General features: G+C 37.5%; 1 protein-coding gene across 1 annotated transcript in view; it reads right to left on the reverse strand.

Moving 5' to 3' along the window:
- The window catches only part of LOC143017547 (AP-4 complex subunit mu-1-like), a 126,931-nt gene that overhangs the window by 46,449 nt on the left and 59,452 nt on the right, over positions 1 to 21,030 (reverse strand). Inside the window, exons 6-8 of the mRNA XM_076172336.1 lie at positions 19,782 to 19,856; positions 9,883 to 10,045; positions 9,557 to 9,752 (exon numbers count right to left, since the gene is read on the reverse strand). Coding sequence (XP_076028451.1) covers positions 9,557 to 9,752; positions 9,883 to 10,045; positions 19,782 to 19,856 — 434 coding nt within the window. The remainder of the gene's footprint in view (positions 1 to 9,556; positions 9,753 to 9,882; positions 10,046 to 19,781; positions 19,857 to 21,030) is intronic.

The raw sequence follows: 21,030 nt of genomic DNA on the forward strand, positions 1-21,030 counted from the left end.
TAGGACATGGTGCATATAATTATTGGATTAGAAACAGAGAGGTAAAACAAGGGGGTGGAGATATGTTCCTGACTAAGAAGGATATAAATGTGAGGAATGTCACATATGGAAAGAATAGAGTAAAAATAATTATGATGGAAATAGAGGACAGGGACATGAAGAGCAGGAGGATTGCGGTAAATTATGTGCCTCCTAAAATGGTTTTGTGGGAAGAGAACACAAAAATATGTTAGAAGACACAAGGATAACACTAAATAAGATGGAGGAAAAATATTTATAATGGGTGACTTTAATTGTAAAGAAATCTGCTGAGAAGAGATGACAGTGAAGGGGTGGAGACAACCTATGGGGAAATGTACTACTTGATATGATTATAGAACATACAATGAAACAATGGATACAAGAGAATACTAATTATAGGAATGAGGAAGAGCCATCGAGACTAGACCTAATAATCACATCAGAACCACAAATAGTGGACAAGATTGAATATAAGAGACCAATAAGTAAAAGTGACCACATATTACTAGACCTGGAACTAAATGAAGAAAAATACATGGGAAAAAATGAACAATATAGAAAGGGAAGAATGATGTATGGAAAAACATACATACATATACCAAGGCTTTTTCCCCCTTCCAAGGGAGGTAGCCAAAAAGGTAAAGGCATAAAAACACTCCCACCCATTTCATCCCTAAATACACTCCACACCCCTCCCACCCTTCCTCTTATCTGAGCACCTCCTGGATGATGGGTCATCCCTGCACCCCGCCCACCGCCCTGGGTCAGAAGCAGTGTCGCAAGACACAGTACATCCACAGCAAGGCCACTTCATTTAATCGGCGACCCCCCCTCTCCGTCCCCCTTTGCATATAAGGCGAGGACGGGGAGAAATCCCTTCGGGCTGCGTCAAATTTACTCACACATACTACCATTCCTCCTCATGCAGTCACAACATCATCCATATACAACCATTCTCCACTCACCTCTGTCTTCCGTCCTCTCCCTTCCTTCCTCAACAGACATTCCCCTCTTCCCCAAAGCCCCCTTCACCCCATCCATCCACCTCATCCTAGGACGTCCCCTCATGTTCACTCCCTCCACATCTGCCTTCCATACCTCTTTTACTAGTCTTTCTTCACTCATTCTTTCCATGTGTCCAAACCATCCTAATACTCTTTCATCAACCCTATCTCCCAAATCCTTTTTCACCCCTGTTCTCCTCCTCACCTCCTCATTTCTCACTCTATCCAGCCTAGTAACCCCCACCATACTTCTCAGACACCTCATCTCAAACACATTCAAACTCCTTCTCTCTTCTTCTCTTATGTTCCACGTTTCTGCCCCATACAGTGCTGTTGGCACAATCACTCCTTCATACAGTCTCCTCTTTGCATCCATTCCCAAATGTCTATTCCTCATTACACTTTTTAAACCACCAAGGCATTTACTCGCTTCTCTCAATCTACATTCTACCTCCACCTTCACTCCACCTTTTCCTGCTACACTTGCACCCAAGTATCTAAAACTATCCACTTCCTCCAGTCGCTCTCCCTTAATGTTCACTTCCAGTCTACTGCCACTTTCACCCCTTGTACATCTCATCACCTTACTTTTACCCACATTTATCTTTAGCTTTCTTCTATCACATACTCTCCCAAACTCTGCCACCAGAGAAACATATTTTGATAAAATGAGTAAATTTCTTCAAAAAGCAGACTGGGAAAGGGCATACAAAGAGGAAACAACAGTAGAAGAGAATTGGAAAATTTTGACAAGAATTTATAAAGGAGTGAAAAAGTATGTTCCAAGACAAAAACCCCTTGTAAGGGGGAAAAAGCCTTGGTATATGTATGTATGTATGTACAACAAAAATTGTTGAGAGTTAAAAGATTAAAGAGATAAAGCTTGGATAAAATGGAGAAAATAAAAATAAAAATAAGTAAGTAAATAAATATATATATATATATATATATATATATATATATATATATATATATATATATATATATACACACATATATATATACTGGTCATAGAAATGTGTACACATGCACAGAGAAGAAAAGAGAAAATATGAAAAGGATGTCATAGAAAAATTTAAAGATCGACCAAAACTATCTTATAGATTGTAAACAACAAACTGAAAAACAAACAAGAATTAGTGAAACTATGACAAGGAGGAATAGAATACACAGAGGAAATAGAAATGGCAGAAATTATGAATGAGCATTTTAAATCAATGTTTATGAGGGAGAACATACAACTTAGAGATGTTGACTGGGAGAGGAAAGTCCCTCTTATGCAAGAGATAGAAGTAACAAAGAATAAAATAATGAATCACTTGAGTAATCTCGATGTCACAAAATCGCATGTTTGCTATATGTATTAATGATATGGATGAAGGAATTGAAAGTTACATGAGCTTTTTTGCAGACAATGCAAAACTATTGAAAAAAGTGAACACCGAAGAAGATTGGGAGTTGCTGTAGAGTGATCTCAATAAAGTATGGGAATGGAATAGGAAGTGGGAGATGAAATTCAACATTAAGAAGTGTAGTATAATGGAATTTGGAAGAAGCAAATAAAGGATAGTGGGATCATATAAATTGGGAGAGGAAGAAATTAAAAAAAGTGGAAAAAGAGAAGGACCTTGGAGTCATTATTATGAATAATATGTCGCCAAGAAACATATAAACAAAATTTTTGGAGAAACTTATAGTTTAATAAGACCAATCAAAGTGGCATTTACATACCTAGATGAAGAAAATACTAGTCACTTTGATAAGAGCCAAGATTGGAATATGCAGCGATGACATGGACACAAAGTACAAAAAAATGTATGACAAAACTTGAAAGAATACAAAGAGAATTACAAAATTGGCACCAAGGCTCTCAGAACTATCATATGAAGAGAGGCTGGCAAAACTTGAGCTACAGGCATTGGAGCAAAGAAGAGAGAGAGGAGACTTGATAACTATAGAATCATGAAAGGCATGGAAATTATTGAGAGAGAGGATCTAATAAAATGGGATGGTAGTGATACAAGAGGACATGGAAAGAAAAAAAAAAAAACAGTTATAGAAGAGACCTAAAAAAGAACTGCTTTCCCCACAGGATAATAGACATTTGGAACAAGTTAGATGAGAATGTGGTGTGTGCAAAAACGATACACAAATTTAAAAACAGGCTAGATAAAATGAGATATGGAGACAGGACACCACAAGCATAGCTCCCCTTCTCATAAAATACAACTAGGTAAATACACTATTCAAGACTAATAGAAATAATATAAAACAGGGATGGATGGGCGGGCTGGGCTTTTCTAGACCTACAAAAAGTATTTGATAAAGTACCACACAAAAAACTAATAAGAAAAATAGAATAAATAGGTGTCATCAAAGGAAAATTAATTATTGGAATGGATGGAAGACTTCTTGATTGGGAGGAAAATGAGGGTAGTGCCCTAATTAGAGACAAATACACAACCTTGGAAGAAATGATAAGTGGTGTCCCGCAAGGTTCGGTATTGGCTCCAATCATTTTTGCCATATATATATATATATATATATATATATATATATATATATATATATATATATATATATATATATATATATATATATATATATATATAAATGATATGGATGAAGGAGTGGAATGTTATATGAACTTCTTTGCAGATGACACAAAAATACTAAAGAAAGTAAGTACGGAGGAAGATTGTGAATCATTACAGATAGACCTAGACAAAATCTGGAAATGGAGTCAAAATTGGGAGGTAAACTTTAATATCAAGAAGTGTAGTATAATTGAGTTTGGAAAAAGTAAAAACAGAACATTAAGAAATTATAAAATTGGTGAAGTCAAAAAAAGTGAACTCGGAAAGAGACCTTGGAATAATAATTATCAAAGACATGTCACTGGACAAACATATCAATAGAATAGTTGGAGAAACCTTCAACCTATTAAGGTCAACAAAAGTGACATTTGACTATTTGGATGAGGAAATTATTTTAAAAATATTAGTTACATTAATAAGACCAAAACTGGAGTATGCAGCAACACTATGGGCACCCAGTACTAAAAAGAATATAAAGAAATTAGGAAGAATACAAAGAGCAATGACAAAGATGACACCAACTCTCTCCAAATTAACATACAAAGATTGTCCAAATTGGAACTACCAACTCTGGAACAAAGAAGAGAAAGAGGAGATCTACTGACTATTTATAGAATCATGAAAGGAATGGAAATCCTTGATAGAGATGATTTATTAAAATGGGACAACAGAAAAACAAGAGGACATGAAAATAAAATAAAAAAGGATAATTATAGAAGAGATCTGAAAAAGAATAATTTCCCACACAGAGTGGTGGATACCTGGAATGAATTAGATAAGGAAACAGTGTGTGCAAACACTATTCAAGATTTTAAGAAAAAAAACTTGATGCTGAAAGATACAGAGACCAGTCACCACGAGCATAGCTCCCTTCCCATATAATACAACTAGGTAAATATATATATATATATACATACATATATATACCAAAGGTTTTTTCCCCCTACATGGGGGGTAGCCAAAAAGAAAAAGGCATAGAAACCACTCCCACCCATTTCATTTCCTATATATTCCACTCCCCTCCCCCCTCCCTCTTATCTTGGCACCTCCTGGATGATGGGTCATCCCTGCATCCTGTCCACTGCCATGGGTCGGAAGGAGGGCAGTGGACAGGATGCAGGGATGTATATATTATTGGAAAAGGATCTGTTTTCCTCATCCAAACAATTTCTTACTTTAGTTAGACTAATTCAAAATGAGAAAGTTCAATCTTACCTTCTTCTAGATATTTAGATGTAATTTATTGAAAAGGCGAAGACTTTTAGAGAGACTGGTTTTAACTCGGCCGAATATGTACTTACTCTCTTTCGCCTTATTGAGTCTATCCAACTGTTATTTTAAATTGTGATGTAAACCTCTTTTGTTTTTAAAGAGAGGTTTCTCTTTACAGTTGGGAGTAAATGTTCCTCCGAAATTGATTTACAGTAATTTTATATTATTTACTTTTAGTTGACACAAATTCTCAGCATCTTAATTTCACAGAATCAGAGATTTGAAAACGAAGCTAGCAGCTAGCAGTAAGCAATAGCTATATATAACTCGATCATTGTTTACTTTTTCACCAACCAGAATTTTTGGTATTTATTTCAAATATTTAAATTTTTCAACAGACTACAAATTATCAGTAGCAATTGATCATTAAAATTATTAATTATTCAGATTTTATCCAATAATTTAAATATACATAATTTATTATTTTAATGAAATTAAACCTCCAGAGTTCAATAAATGAGTTCAATATGACGTCACCTTTTACGTAATTTCTAATGATATATACACACACACATATATATATATATATATGTGTGTGTGTGTATTTACCTAGTTGTATTTTACGGGAAGGGGAGCTATGCTCGTGGTGTCCCGTCTTCATATCTCATTTTATCTAAACTATTTTTGAATTCATGTATTTGTTTTTGCACACACTACTTTCTCATCTAACTTGTTCCAACTGTCTATTACTCTGTGAGGAAAGCTGTTCTTTTTCAGATCTCTTCTATAGCTGTCTTTCTTGATTTTCTTTCCGTGTCCTCTTGTATTTCTATCATCCCATTTTATTAGATCCTCTCTATCAATAATTTCTATGCCTTTCTGTAAATAGCCATCAAATCTCCTCTCTCTCTTTTTTGCTCTAGTGTCTGTAGCTCAAGTTTTGCTAGTCTCTCTTCATATGATAGTTTTGAGAGTGTTGGTGCCAATTTTGTAATTGCTCTTTGTATTCTTTCAAGTTTGTTAATACATTTTTTTTTTTTACTTGGTGACCACATCGTTGCTGCATATTCCAATCTTGGTCTTATCAGAGTGATTACGGTAGTATTTTCTTCACCATTTCTTCATCCAGGTATGTAAATGCCACTTTGTTCTTATTAAATTATAAGTTTCACCAAAAATCTTATTTATTTGTTTCTCAGGTGACATATTATTCATAACAATGACTCCCAGGTCCTTCTCATTTTCTACTTTTTTTATACTTTCTTCTCCCAATTTATATGATCCTGTTATTCTGTTTTTGCTTTTTCCAAATTCCATTATACTGCATTTTTTAGTGTTGAACTCTATCTCCCACTTCTTACTCCATTCCCAGACTTTATTTAGATCACTCTGTAGTGATTCACAATCTTCTTCTGTGTTCACTTTTCTTTTAATAGTTTTACATCATCTGCAAAGAAGCTCATATAACTTTCTATTTCTTCATCCATATCATTAATATATATAGCAAACATTATTGGGGCCAAAACTGTTCCTTGTGGAACACCGCTTATTACTTCATCCCAATTTGAGTGTTTGTCTCTTATCACTACTCTCATTTTTCTTTCTTGCAAAAAGTCTTCCATCCATTTAAGCAGTTTGCCCTGTATTCCTCCTTCGGTTTCTAATTTCTTAAGCAACTTCTTATGTGGTACCTTGTCAAAAGCTTTTTTTAGGTCTAGAAATGCACAATCAGCCCATCCATCTTTTTCTTGTATTATATATATTAGCCATGAATAGAAACATATTAAATTGGTGATGCATGATTGTCCTTGTCTGAATCCAAATTGCCTTGGATTTAGCACATTGTTTTTTCTAAATATTTTACCAATCTACTTTTGACAATTCTTTCACAAATTTTTGCTATTGTACTTGTTAGAGAGACTGGTCTATAGTTGGTAGGGTCTTCTTTATTTCCCCCTTTATATATAGGTACTATATTTGCTTTTTTCCAATCTTCTGGAACTTTTCCTTCTTTCAAGGAACTGTTTATTATGCTATGTATTTTGTCTGCCAGTTCATTCCTGCATTCTTTCAAAATCCAGTTTGCTATTTCATCTGGTCCATGCAATTTTCTGACATCAAGATTACTCAAGTGTTTCATTATTTCATTCTTTGTTACTTCTATTTCTTTCATAGGGGGGACTTTCTCTTTCCATTTGATCTCTTCAGGTTGTATGTTCTCCCTTGTAAACACTGATTTAAAATGCTTGTTCATAATTTCTGCCATTTCTATTTCCTCTGTGTATTCAACTCCTCCTTGTCTTAATTTCTCCAAATCTTGTTTGTTTTTCAGTTTGTTGTTTACAAATCTGTAAAATAATTTTGGTTGATCTTTACATTTTTCTATGACATCTTTTTCATATTTTCTCTTTTCCTCTCTGCACACTTGTACATATTCATTTCTATAACAAGTATATATTTTCCATTTTTCAGGCCTTTTGTCTTTCTTCCATTTGGTCCAAGCTTTATCTCTTTTGTCTTTTAACTCTCTACAACTTTTGCTGTACCAGCACTTTATATATTCTTTTTCTTGTTTTTGTCTTGGGACATACTTTTCCACTCCTTTTTTTTTTATCAATTTTTGTCAAAATATTCCATTTCTCTTCCACTGTTGTTTCTTCTTTGTATATTTCTTCCCAGTTTTCTTTTTGAAAGAATTCTCTTATTTTATCAAAGTTTGTTTTTTCATACATCATTCTTCCTTTTCTATATTGTTCATTTCTTTTCATGTATTTTTCCTCATTTAATTCCAGTTCAATCAATATGTGGTCACTTTTACTTATTGGTGTTTTATATTCAATCTTTTCCACTATTCTAGGTTCAGATGTGATTATCAGGTCTAGTCTCGATGGTTCTTCTTCATTTCTATACCTAGTGTTCTCCTGTACCCACTGTGTATGGTCAATAATCATCTCAAGTAGAACATTTCCCCATGAGCCGTCTCCACCCTTTACTGTCATCTCTTCCCAGCAGACTTCTTTGCAATTAAAGTCGCCCATCATAACTATTCTTCCTCCATCTTCCATTATCTTATTTAATGTTATCTTTGTGTCTTCTAACATACTCTTATGTTCACTCTCTTCCCATGAGGCTGTTTTTGGAGGCACATAATTTATCACGAACTTTCTGCTCTTCTTTGTCTTCCACTTCGATCATAATCATCTCTACTGTATTCTTTCCATATGTGACACACCTCACATTTATATCCTTCTTAGTTAGGAACATAACTCCACCCCCTTGTTTTGTCTCTCTGTTTCTAATCCAATAATCATATGCATCATTGCCTACACTATTGAGTGGTAGTGGACCTTTTAATTTCGTTTCTACAATTCCCATTATGTCCGATTCTTTTTCCTTCAGATAATCATTCAACTCATTCAGTCCTGTTATTAATCCATCTATATTTGTGTAAGACACTTTTAGTTTTCTGCCACTTCCATTGTATTCTCTATTTCCCTTTTGTTTTTCTCTAGTATGTCATATTTCCTTATTTTCATATTCACTACTCTCCAATAGAATTTCTCTTTTTCTGACTCTGTTCTGTTCTCGTTTTTTTCCTTAGCTTCATGTCTTTTCTTTTTTTCCTCCTCTCTTTCCTCTTTATTCATTTCTCTTTTTATACCTTTTTATATTGTTCACTTGTTGCTAGTTTCCCAGTTTTTGCTAAGATATTCTCTGCCGTCGTTTGTGACCTGAATTTAATCTTAATTGGTCTGGACTTATCTGTACTATACTTCCCGAGTCTATACATCTCTTCAATTTGATTCATGATTTCAGGTTCATCTTCCTGGACTAATTCTAGTAAACTGCTTACTTTTTCTTTTTCCTCATTCATTCTTGTGGTTCTATTTGGGTTATATTTCTCTTCCATTCCTAATATAATTATACATTTCTTTTTATCTGCTAAGTCCCTTACTATATTCTCCTTCTGTCTCATCACTTTAATAACTGAGTCTTCAGTTTGTTCTTTCATTTGCTGTTTAATTATGTCAGTAAATGCAACTCTACTGTTTTCTTGGATCTTTTTCCAACCCTGTGCTTCCTTTGCTATGGCCTCTTTATTGTCTTTATTATTCCTCTTTAATTCCTCATTCTCCTCTTTTACTTCTTTTAACTGCCTTTTTAAATCTTCTATTTCTTTAGTTAAGTTTTTGTTCACCTTCTCAAGTTCTTCCAGTTTTTCAACTCTTTGTGCAATCTTTGCTACGTTACCGAACCTCTTCTCCCAATGTTCGGTCATTTGTTCAAGTTTTTCCTCTAGTCTTGCCAATCGGGGGAGGTTGGTATCCTCCCCCCCTTCATTAAATCCCTGGAAATTATTTTCTTCACCTTCCATTGTGCTGCTCTTATCTATATTTCTAATCTTAATGCTTTTACTGATATTTTCGATTTCCCCAGTGTTGTCAGCTGATCTTTTGTTTACATTTTTCCTGCTGTCAGGGGGAGCCTGTTCGTCTCCCTCCTCATTTTCTTCCATTTCCCTCAGTAATCCCTCCCCTTCTCCCCTTTCATTACCTTTTTACTACACCACGAGATTTCCCCTTCCCTACAAATACAATAAGGTACTTCCTCATAGATGAGATTCATGAAAAATGCGTTTTTTTCTGGAGTTCCAATCCACGCCGTGAATCCGACGAAAGTGTGTGTGTGTGTGTGTGTATATAATAATAATGATGACAATACCTTGCTGTTAATGCAGTAACTGTTGCTGACAGAGAAAATGGCATTTGATGAACTTGATCAGGTGGAAGGGAATATTTGATTAAAGACATTTCCCCCCGAGGTGGCTGAACACTAATTTGCCGATGAGTTCCAAGATTTGATATGTTTACTCCAGATCCAAACTCAACCTCTGCCATGTGGATATTGGTGGCAAATCCTTTAAAAGATAAAATGACAAAAATACTATCAATATGAAATAGAGTTATTCATTCACCCTCTACTTACATACAAGTAATCATCACAGTAAGATGAAAAAAATGACAAGTTACAAATTCTATTTCTTGTACCTTCTTTTGGGGCAGGAGAAAGATCAGTGTTCAGAGTTATTGTAAGCATTGGAGCTCCAGGTAAGAAACATCGAAGTATGATTGAGCCAGTGATTTCAGACCTCAAAACTGCTCCAGTAGCTGCAACTGCTGCCCATACTTTTTCTACAACATCTACAAACACCTGTTATGGATGTACACATATGATAGATTTATAAACACATTTAATGTGGAGCTGTCCATTACACATTTTTGTTTTGGCTTTGGCTAGATAATTTTATCCAGAAATGGAGCAAACCCAAAATACAGTTTTGGATGGTCATAGAGCCAGTTTGTTAAAAAATCACTCTTCTGGTGATTAAAACTATCTGGCCTGGGCCACAACAAAATATCATATGGTGCATTACTGTGTTGAACAGATTGAATGTCAAGATGAAATATATGCATGCATACATAAATATACCAAAGGCTTTTTCCCCCTTACAAGGAAGGTAGCCAAAAAAACAAAGGCATAATACCATTCCCACCCATTCCATCCCCACATACTTCACTCCTGGGTCAGAAGCAGTGTCGCAAGACACAGCACATCAACAGTATGGCTGCCTCATTAAATTGGCAGCCCCCTCTCCATACCTTCATGCATAAAAGGAGAAGATGGAGAGAAATCCTTTTAGGCTGCATCAATTTATTTTTCACACATACTCCCTCACCCCTTATCCCCTAACCACTCCCCCTCATGCACCATAGCATCATCCATATACAACCATTCTTCATTCGCCCCTATCTTCTGTCCTCTCCCATCCTTACTCAACAGACATTCCCCTCTTTCCCAATGCCCCTTTTACCCTATCCATCCATCTACCTAGGTCATCCCCTCATGTTCACTCCTTCCACCTCTGCCTTCCACACCTCTTTTACCAATCCTTCTTCACTCATGCTTTCCATGTGTCCAAACCATCCCAATACTCTTCCATCAACCCCACCCCTCAACTCCCTTTCCATCCTTCCCATCTCTCACTCCATCCAGCCTAGCAACCCCAATCATACTTCTCACACACCTCATCTCCAACACATTCAAACTCCTCCTCTCTTATGTTACATGTTTCTCCCCCATACAGTTCTGTTGGCACAATCAATCCCTCATACAATCCCCTCCCAGCATCCACCCCCAAATGTCCATTTCCCACCACACTTTCCAATCCCCCAAGGTATCCACTTGCTCCTCTCAATCTAAATTCTACCTCCAACTCCACTCCTCCCTTTCCCACCACATTTGCACCCAAGTATCTAAAACTATCCACTTACTCCAGTCTCTCTCCCTTAACCTCTTCAGTACTGGCCTTAAATCTCGCGGGCAGCAGCCGATGCCTGCCGTACGACGTGTCGTAATAATACTCGCATCATAAAATATAGTCACCGCTTATATCGATCGTTCTCTTTCACCCGTGAATTTTGATAACCATAGAAAATGTGATTACAGACAGTTTAGAGAGTATATCATTACGGAGGGGCAACTACAATAGATATAATCAAGACGCCGATATGGCAGCCTCGCATATCCACTTGCTCCTCATGACGCCTACGTATGCGGCACCGTATGGAAGGGGTTAATACTCACTTCCAGTCTGCAGCCACTTTCTCCCTTGTACATCTCACCACCTTATTTTTACTCACATTTATCTTCAACTTCCTTCTTTCGCACACCTTCTCAAACATGGACGAAGACATGATGAAAAAAATATTGGTTACATTGATAAGGCCTAGATTAGAGTATGCAGCGACATTGTGGTCCCCCAGTACCAAAAAGAATATAAAGAAAATAGAAAGAATCCAAAGAGCAGCTACAAAAATGGCACCTGCACTTGCAAACCTATCATACGAAGAGAGATTGGCTAAACTGGAGTTACCGACACTGGAGCAAAGAAGAGAGAGAGGTGACCTATTGACCATCTACAGAATCATGAAAGGCACAGAGGTACTCGATAGTGAGAGCTTACTTAACTGGGACAAAAGAAACACAAGAGGACATGGAAAGAAAATAAAAAAACATAGCTATAGAAGAGAACTGAAGAAAAACAGTTTTCCTCATAGAGTTTTGGACACTTGGAACAAACTGGACAATGGAATAGTATGCGCAAAAACCATTCATGAGTTTAAAAACAAACTAGACACTGCAAGATACAAAGGCGGGACATCACGAGCATAGCTCCCCTTCCCGCAAAATACAACTAGGTAAATACTGTCACTAACTTCCTCAATCCCTCCTCTGATCCATTTTCTTTAACCATCTCCAATCCCTGACCCACTACCCTTGCATTTACCTCTTGCACCACCCCATCTATGTATAAATTGAACAGCCAAGGCAACATAATACATCCTTGACAAAGTCCTACCTTTACCTCAAACCACCCTCTCCATTTCTAATCCTAACACAAGCTCTACTACTCTCATAAAACCTCTTGACTTCTCTTAAAAGCTTTCCTCCTATCCCATATATCTGCAATACCTCCCACAGTGCCTTCCTGTCTATCCTGTCATAAGCCTTTTCCAAATCCATATAAACCTCCCCCAAAAATCCTTACCTTTTCCTAAAGCTTTATCACATATCTGTCTTACCACAAAAATCTGATCTATACAACCCCTACTTGTCCAACCCACACTGTTCTTCACCAATTACTCCCTCTGTTCCTCTCCTAATCCTTTCAATCTAGACCCTTCCATAATCCTTCCCAACTACACTAAGAAGCTGATCCCTCTGAAACTACTACACTCACACTTGTCCCGTTTCCCCTTGTAAAGTGCAATTATATAGGCACTCTTCTAGTCCTCCAGTACTCTACCCTCTCTTAAACAAACATTAAATAACCTCACCAGCCAGTCCACCATCACTGTGCCTCTTTTTTTTCAGACACCCTGCATGACATCCATCCAACCCAGGCACCTCACCTCTCATCATCTCAACAACTGCCTTCACTTTATCTTTCCTTATTTCTCCTCAATTTTCCTCACTCATCATGGTCATTTTCTTAGTGCTTCCCACTGCAACTGCCTTTTCCTTCCTATCCTCCTTCACACTTAGCAACTCCCTAAAATACTCTGCCCATTTTCCTCTTACTGCTTTCTCTTCCATTATCATCTTTCCATCTGCACCTTCCACCTTTTCTTCTCTACTTGATTTGCCACCTTTTCCTCTCTTAATTTCCTTCCAAAACATCTTTTTATTACTTTAAAAAATTTCTGTCATACTGTCCCCATTTCACATCTAATCTCCTCTTTGCCTCCTTTATCTTATGCTTTACTTCTCTTCTCTCTTTTTTTTTCTTTTTGTAACTCTCATATGATTCTTTCATCCTATTTTGTAACCAACCTGTGAAAGCTCACTACTTCTCTTCCACAAAGATTAGAGAAATTACAACTGACAACGTTAGAGCAGAGAAGGGAGAGAGGCGACTTGTTGACCATCTTCAGAATTATGAAAGGAATGGAAGTTCTTGATAGAGATGATCTATTAAAATGGGACCAAAGAGAAACAAGAGGACATGCAAAGAAAATAAAGAAAGACAGCTACAGAAGAGATCTGAAAAAAAAAACCAGTTTCCCACACAGAGTGATTGACGTCTGGAACAAATTGAACAGTGAAACAGTTAATGCCAGAACTATACACGAATTCAAAAGCAAACTGGATGTGGAGAGATACAAAAACGGGTCAAAATGAGCATAGCTCTAGTCCCGTAAAATACAACTGGGTAAATACAACCTTCTTTGCTTCCTCATCCCACCACTCACCACCCTTCCATTTCCTTCTATCCTACCTGCTCCACATACCATCTATGCACACCTTGTGACACCCTCCTTGAACCATCTCCATTCCTCTTCCACTCCACCCTGTACTCCCCCTTCCCTTCCTTCTCATTTAAGCAGCTCACTCCAAGCACCTATCCACCTTCTGTCCCCCTCCTCTTTCTCCATCCATCCTCCACTCTCAACTCACCCTCAACCAAAAAATGATCTGATATTTCCCCACTCTCTCCCCCCAGAGCATGTACATCCTCAACTCTTCCTACTATACTCCTGGCCACCACTATACAGTCCATCAATGCTCTATCTACCACCCTTCCATCCACCACCCTCTCCCATGTGTAACTATGCTTGATTTCCTTCCTAAACACTGTATTTGCTATCATCAACTCTCCTTCCAGACCCATCTCCACCATCAACTCCCCACTACGATTTCTTCCTGGAACTCCACACCCCCTAACCACTCCATCTATTGGTTAATTTCCTACCCCAGCACCTAGGTCTCCCAATACCACCACATTGACATTTCTCCCCAATCCCTCCATGCACTCATTTAAATCCATCCAAAAAAGCCTCCCCCTCCTCTACACTCCTCACACCACCAGGCCTACATGTACTCACAAAAACCAACATCTCCTTCCCAGCCTCACCTTCATCCATATCAACTTTGGAGAAACCTTCCTCCACTCCACTACACTCACCCATCTCCTCACCCACCAGTACAGCCACCCCTTCTCTCCCTCATCCTCTCTTCACTCCTGAGAACCTCCCAACCACACTCCCAAACTCACACTCGCCCCCACCACCCAGTTTCACCCAATAACACATCCATCCCACTCCCCACAAACACACTGCCTATCTCTTCCCTCCTACTCTCATCTGGACCACATCCACACACATTAAAAGATCCAAACCTTGGGGAACTGGTTCGAAAACTCCTCCCAGACCCTCTTATGCCTTTACTTTTTTGGAATGTCCCCTTTAGGGCTACAGGGAGAAGCATGCCTGGCCCTATCCCTGTCCCATTTTTTGTTATGAAATACATAAAAAAGTGACTCTACCAGTAATTACTGTAGTATTTAATCCATAGTGCTAATAATATAGTCAGCACCCAAAATGATGGTATGAAACATGCTACAATATCAATTTGGCACAAAACAAGCCATTGTTTAAAAACATGGCTCGAATCTGCCAATTTTATTGGCATACAAATGGTGGTCTCAGGAAAGTACCCTTAGGCAACTCATCATGTTTGGTTGGCTCAGTATAAGCTGGCCCTTCATATTGAGTATTTACCTAGTTGTATTATACGGGAAAGAGAGCTATGCTCGTGGTGACCCGTTTTTGTATCTCGCAAGATCAAGTTTGTACTTAAATTGTTGTATTGTGTTTGCACACACTATTTCTTCATCCAATTTGTTCCATATATCTATCACTCTGTGTGGGAAGCTGTTCTTTTTCAAGTCTCTCCAGTAGTTATCCTTTTTGAGTTTCACTGCATGTCCTCTTGTTTTTCCTCTGTCCTGCTTTAATAATTGGATGTGTGTGAGTGTTTCCACTGTATCTTGTGTATTTTTCACAAGATAGTGCATTACTTTCAGATCTCTCATGTGACAATGGGACCAAGGAAAGAGTTATTAGAAGAGCATGCTGGAAAAGACAACAAAGAAATAGCTGCTATCATAGGTTCGTAGTATTTGACCTGTTAAAAAAACAACTTTTTCATATTCTCATATGTTATTGTACTTTTACCCATGCTTTTTTATATGAAAAAGCAAAAAATCACATCCATTTTTATCTAGGATGTATAAAAGCATTGCCACATGGAGGCTGAAATTTTTTGCTATCTTACCAAAAGGACCAATTTTGAGGCTTTTCTAAGCATATTTTGTGGTATAATTTTCTATCAACCCAAGATAGAGCAACAAATACCAAATGAAAGAACAGAATCTACTCTACATAGAGCAACCATTAGAACTGATGAATTATCCCCGTCAATTTTAAAAAATATGAAATTGTTGAAAATCCTGCCGTTTTTGCTAACCTGAAGACATTGTTTTTGTGTGGATGTTTGAATTTTAAGTAAATTTAGACCAAAACTGGTACATGATTTTGGTAGTTAATTTCATTTCATATTTACAGAAACCTATTAATGATGTTGAGCAATACTGACCAGTACAAAAGCAAGGACAGCACAAAAACTCAATCCAAATCCAGAAAACTATCCACAAGATACTTCACAATGGCATTAAGCAAGGAGATATGAGAGCGCACAATTGATGTCTAAGAACCTCCACCTGCAGTCCACAAACAAGTATCAAGGCAGCCATCCACCAGATCTCTCACTGAAACCTTCCTGGTCGGATACCCTTCAGCCTGCATCAGTGGTTCCCAGCTTCCCACCAACAGACAAGCACTCCAGTACATCCTTCATCTCCAAAGTTTACCAGAAAATAAAGGGAAACCCATGGTTCAAGACCTCACCTATGAAATAGTTGAAACTATCATCCCATTCTGGCAGATGGCTAGGATCAAGACGATAACCAGACAGAACTGTATGAAGCTCTTTGTCAAACTCCATGACAAATACAGAGCACTGATGAAGAGGAAAGGAAGAGCAAGTGACCCAGGAGGAAAGAGGAGTGCATTTGTCTTGGAATTGGACAGTCTGTTTGACATACAGTAGGAGCTCCAGATACTGTCCAGGATATAGAGAGCAACAGACTATTATCCAAGGAGAAGAGAGATGAGGACATCAGGTTCTACATGGACCACAGGACTGAGAGGAAAGGTCACACATTGGGTCATGACAAGATCTTTGAGACAAGAGCCCAGCAACAAATAGGCTGGAATGAGAGGTAACTGTAGAGGCAAGAACAGGGTAATCATACTTTTATACTTTTACTAATCATACTTGTGAACATCACAACAAATTTGAATTTTTACATGCTTACCACATTGTATTATTTAGCAGTTTTACATGCTTACCACATTGTATTATTTCGCAGCTGCAGCAGAACAAGAGGCAGTTACTCATGTGGATGACATTACCTGGGGTGATTCCAGTGACAGTGACACTAACACAGAGGATATGGATTACCAGCAGCCATTCACCAGGCCAGATGGATGGCCAGGAACTTGTATTCCATGAAGATGCTGATGTTTTGTGACCAGCTTGAGTAAAGAGACTGTTGCAAAGCTGGAACAACTCAACATCTTCCTGGCATTGTTCTACACACCAATGTAGATGATATCAATATCTGCTGCAGATGCTCCTGTGAATGATCTTCAGCTTATCCAGGACATGTTGAGGTACAAGAGATCAGACCCAGAGGTTGCTGAAGCAGTTCAGAAGATGGAAAATTGCAAGTGGTACTTGACACAGGAGGCCGTGCCATTTGTGCTCTTCAACAGTAGGCTGAGTAACAAGCAGATTGTACATATTCAAAAGAGCATTAAAAATGCCTTAATTTGATAACTATTTTGTTGCTGTATCTTGCTCCATGCAAAAACCATGTCTCCAGGTTAGTAAAAAAAGTCAAGATTTTCAACAATTTCATAGCTTTTAAAAGTCACAGGGAAAAGGATTACAAAGGGATTACAGGTGGAGCATGCTGACATGAGACCTTTTGGTCCGTAACTAGGTTGGATGCAAAAAAATATATATATAATAATGATAAAAAAAAAAAAAAATTATAATAATATAAATAATAATGGTTGATATATGTAGAGTAGATCCAGCTCATTCATTTTATACCTAATTTGTTGTTCTATCTTGAAGAGATGAAAAATGATACCACAATATATGCTTAGAAATGCCTCAAAATTGGCTCTTTTGGTAAGAAAGATAGCAACAAAATTCAGCCTCCATGCAAAAACCATGTCTCCAAGTTAGTGAAAAAGTCAAGATTTTCAACAATTTCATATCTATTAAAAGTCACAGGGAAAAGGATTACATGCCAACAGGAGACTTTTTGGTCCATAACTAGGTTGGATGCAAAAATATATATATAATGATAAATAAATAAATAAAATAAAACAAAATGAATAGAATAAAAATTATAATAATATAAATAATAATGGTTGATATATGTAGAGTAGATCCTGCTCATTCATTTGATACCTAATTTGTTGTTCTATCTTGGATAGATAAAAAATGATACCACAAAATATGCTTAGAAATGCCTCAAAATTGGCTCTTTTGGTAAGAAAGATAGCAACAAAATTCAGCCTCCATGCAACATTGCTTCCATACATCCTAGATTAAATTGGATGTGATTTTTGGCTTTTTCAGGTCAAAAAGCACGGAAAAAGTACAGTAACATATGAAAATATGAAAAAGTTTGAACAGGTCTAATGTTGTATGCATACATACATATACCAACAGCATTTTCCCCCAAGAGAAGTAGCCAAAGTCAGAAGCATAAATCCACTTACACCCATTTCACCCCCACATACTCCACTCCCATTCACCACCCCTTCCTACCACTTTTCTTGGCCCTTCCTGGATGATGGGTCATCCTTGCATCTCGCTTACTGCCCTTTGTAAGAAGCAACGTAGCAAGACACAGCACATCCATAGCAAGTCTGCTTCATTAATCAGCATCATCCATATGCAACCATCCTCCACTCACCCCTATCTTTTGTCTTCTCCCTTCCTTCTTCAACAAACATTCCCCTCTTTCCCAATGCCTATTTTACCCCATCCATCCATCTCATCCTTGGTGACCACTTCAAAAGAAAAGGTCAGGGCAGCCTTGTGTGACTTCTGAAAGAACCCTGAAGGTGAGGAAGCATTAGGTGGACAATGAGCATCAGAGCAAAAGAATTGAAAGAAAAGAACCTAAGGCTCCTTCAAGATGTCTCAGTGAGGACAATGCAGAACCTCTATAACAACCTCAAATTTGAGTATCATGCACCATGAAAGAAGCCTATTTTAACAGTATTGCAAAAGAAGAAAACACTACTGTCTTGCAGTGAAGTGGGAGACAGTTTTGTGGTCTGGTGAGGCCACTTTCACAGTGACTGGTAACTCAGGGTAGAAGGTCAGGTTGCATCCTGGCTTAAATCCTTACTTCCCAAAGTACACTGAGGGGACTGTAAGACACCCAGATAGTGTGATGGTCTGGGGGTCATTAGGGTGCCACAGCACTGGGGATTTAGTGATATTGCCAAAGAACCTTATGGTGAACAAAGAATGTTATCTTCAGCTTCTTGATGACCACTTAGAGGACTGTTTCAAATTCTGCAAAAGTGAAATATTTATGCACAATGGTGCATCAGCTAACATTGCCAAACTTATCTGTGAATGATTTGAGTGGGTGGATATCGACTACATCAAAGACTGGCCAGGTAATAGTCCTGATCTAAACCTCATAGAAAACCTTTGGATTTTGATGAAGTGCTAATTGATTAAGGAACTGCAACACATCCACAGTGCCCAAGCTTATCATTCACCCCCAGGAGATCTAGAGCAATCTGGAACTATCCTTCCACCAAAACCTGGCCATATCTGTACCCAAACATCTCCAAAGTTGCCTGAAGAGAAAGGGCCACCTAACAAATTATTAAAGTATGATATATATTTGTTCTTAATTTTTTTCTGTGGGTCTATGCTGCATTGAAAAGCAAAAAACATACAGCACCATCACTTTGGGCACTGACTGTAATTGTCATGATGCATGGAAATGTAATAACCTTCCAAAAAAAATTCCAATAAATCTTAGTGAAACAATACATACATACATATACCAAAGGCTTTTTTCCCCCTTATATGGGAGGTAGCCAAAAAACAAAGGCATAAAAACCACTCCCACCCATTCCATCCCTATCATACTCCACTCCCCTCCACCCTCTTCCCTCCCTCTTATCCCTGTCCCTCCCAAATGTCGGGTCATCCCTGCATCCTGCCCACTGCCCTGGGTCAGAAGCAGTGTCACAAGACACAGCACATCCACAGCAAGGCTGCTGTGGATGTGCTGTGTCTTGTGACACTGCTTCTGACCCAGGAGTGAAATAATATTCTTTATAAATAAAATATTCCAATGTTACATGAGCCATCCTCAAGGAAAAGAAAAGAAAAATACATTATTGTTGCCAAAATTTGGAGTGAAACAACTTACCTCTCTTTTCCCACTGTCAACAGCTAAAACAGATTGCTGGCCTGCAGAGCTTGGTGCACATTTCTCAAGACCAAACTAAAATGTAGAAATAAGAAGAATAAAAATAGAAAATCAGAAAAAACAAATGGTTTGAAGTTACATCTCAGATGCATCTAATGGATAAGAAACCTCAGTTACACTAATTATGATAAATGATCAAGACACCAAACCTCCACAGCAGGGCTGACAGCTGCAGCTGGTTTACCACCATCACTTCATTATATGGTGACTTTCCCTTTTCATCCACTCACAAGTAATTAAAGAAGACAAAAAGGCTGCACCAATTTTGCAACCATTCACAACCACTCACTACTCACACCTACCTCTTGTCCTCTCCCTTCCCTGCTCAACAACCATCTCCTTTTCCTTATGACCCCCTTCACCTCTTCCATTCATCCAATTATTTGGTCTTACCATCAAATTCACTCCACCCAGCTTTACCTTTCACACTCTTTTCTTCTATTTTTATTTACTCATTCTTACCATATACCTAAATCATCCCAGAATTCTTTTATCAACACTATCAGCCAGTTCCCTTTCCACCCCTGCTCTCTGCCTCACCTCCTAATTACAAAAGATTACAAAGGCGGAGCATGCTGACACGAGACCTTTTGGTCCATATCTAGGTCAGATGTGAAAAACAAAAAATCATAATAATGATAAATAAATAAATCAATAAATAAAAACTATAATAATGTAAATAATAGATAATAAATACATAAATACATAGGTATAGTTAAATAATGAACAGGTAAATAGTAAATTGACATATAACTAATGATAAATGAAAATCAAGCAAATAATAATAAACAAATGGATAAATGATAACAAAACAAATAAACAAATAATATAAAATAAATGATAGCCATTACAGCATCTTGCTTAGGTGTTTATCTAAATGAATCTTAAAGCTTCAAACTGAACTACATTGCACTGCCTCTGCAGGCAGTTTATTACATTCATTAACAACACAGTTGAAGTTGTTTCTACCCACTTCCACATTAAATCTATTTCCAGACAGTTTGAGACCATTGTTTCTTGTCTGATTCTCATTCAGTGTGAAAATTTTGTCACTTTTAATGCCAATTCCCTTTAGAATCTTAAAGACCTGTATCAAGTCACCTCTGAGTCTACAATTTTTTAGGGAAAAACAGATTCACATGTTTTAGTCAATTTTTGTATGATTTATTTTTTATATTTGGAATCAGTT

Source organism: Oratosquilla oratoria, chromosome 32 (genome assembly GCF_046742065.1).
Source record: "Oratosquilla oratoria isolate Oo_2021 chromosome 32, ASM4674206v1, whole genome shotgun sequence".
NCBI classification, from domain to species: Eukaryota; Metazoa; Arthropoda; class Malacostraca; order Stomatopoda; family Squillidae; genus Oratosquilla; species Oratosquilla oratoria.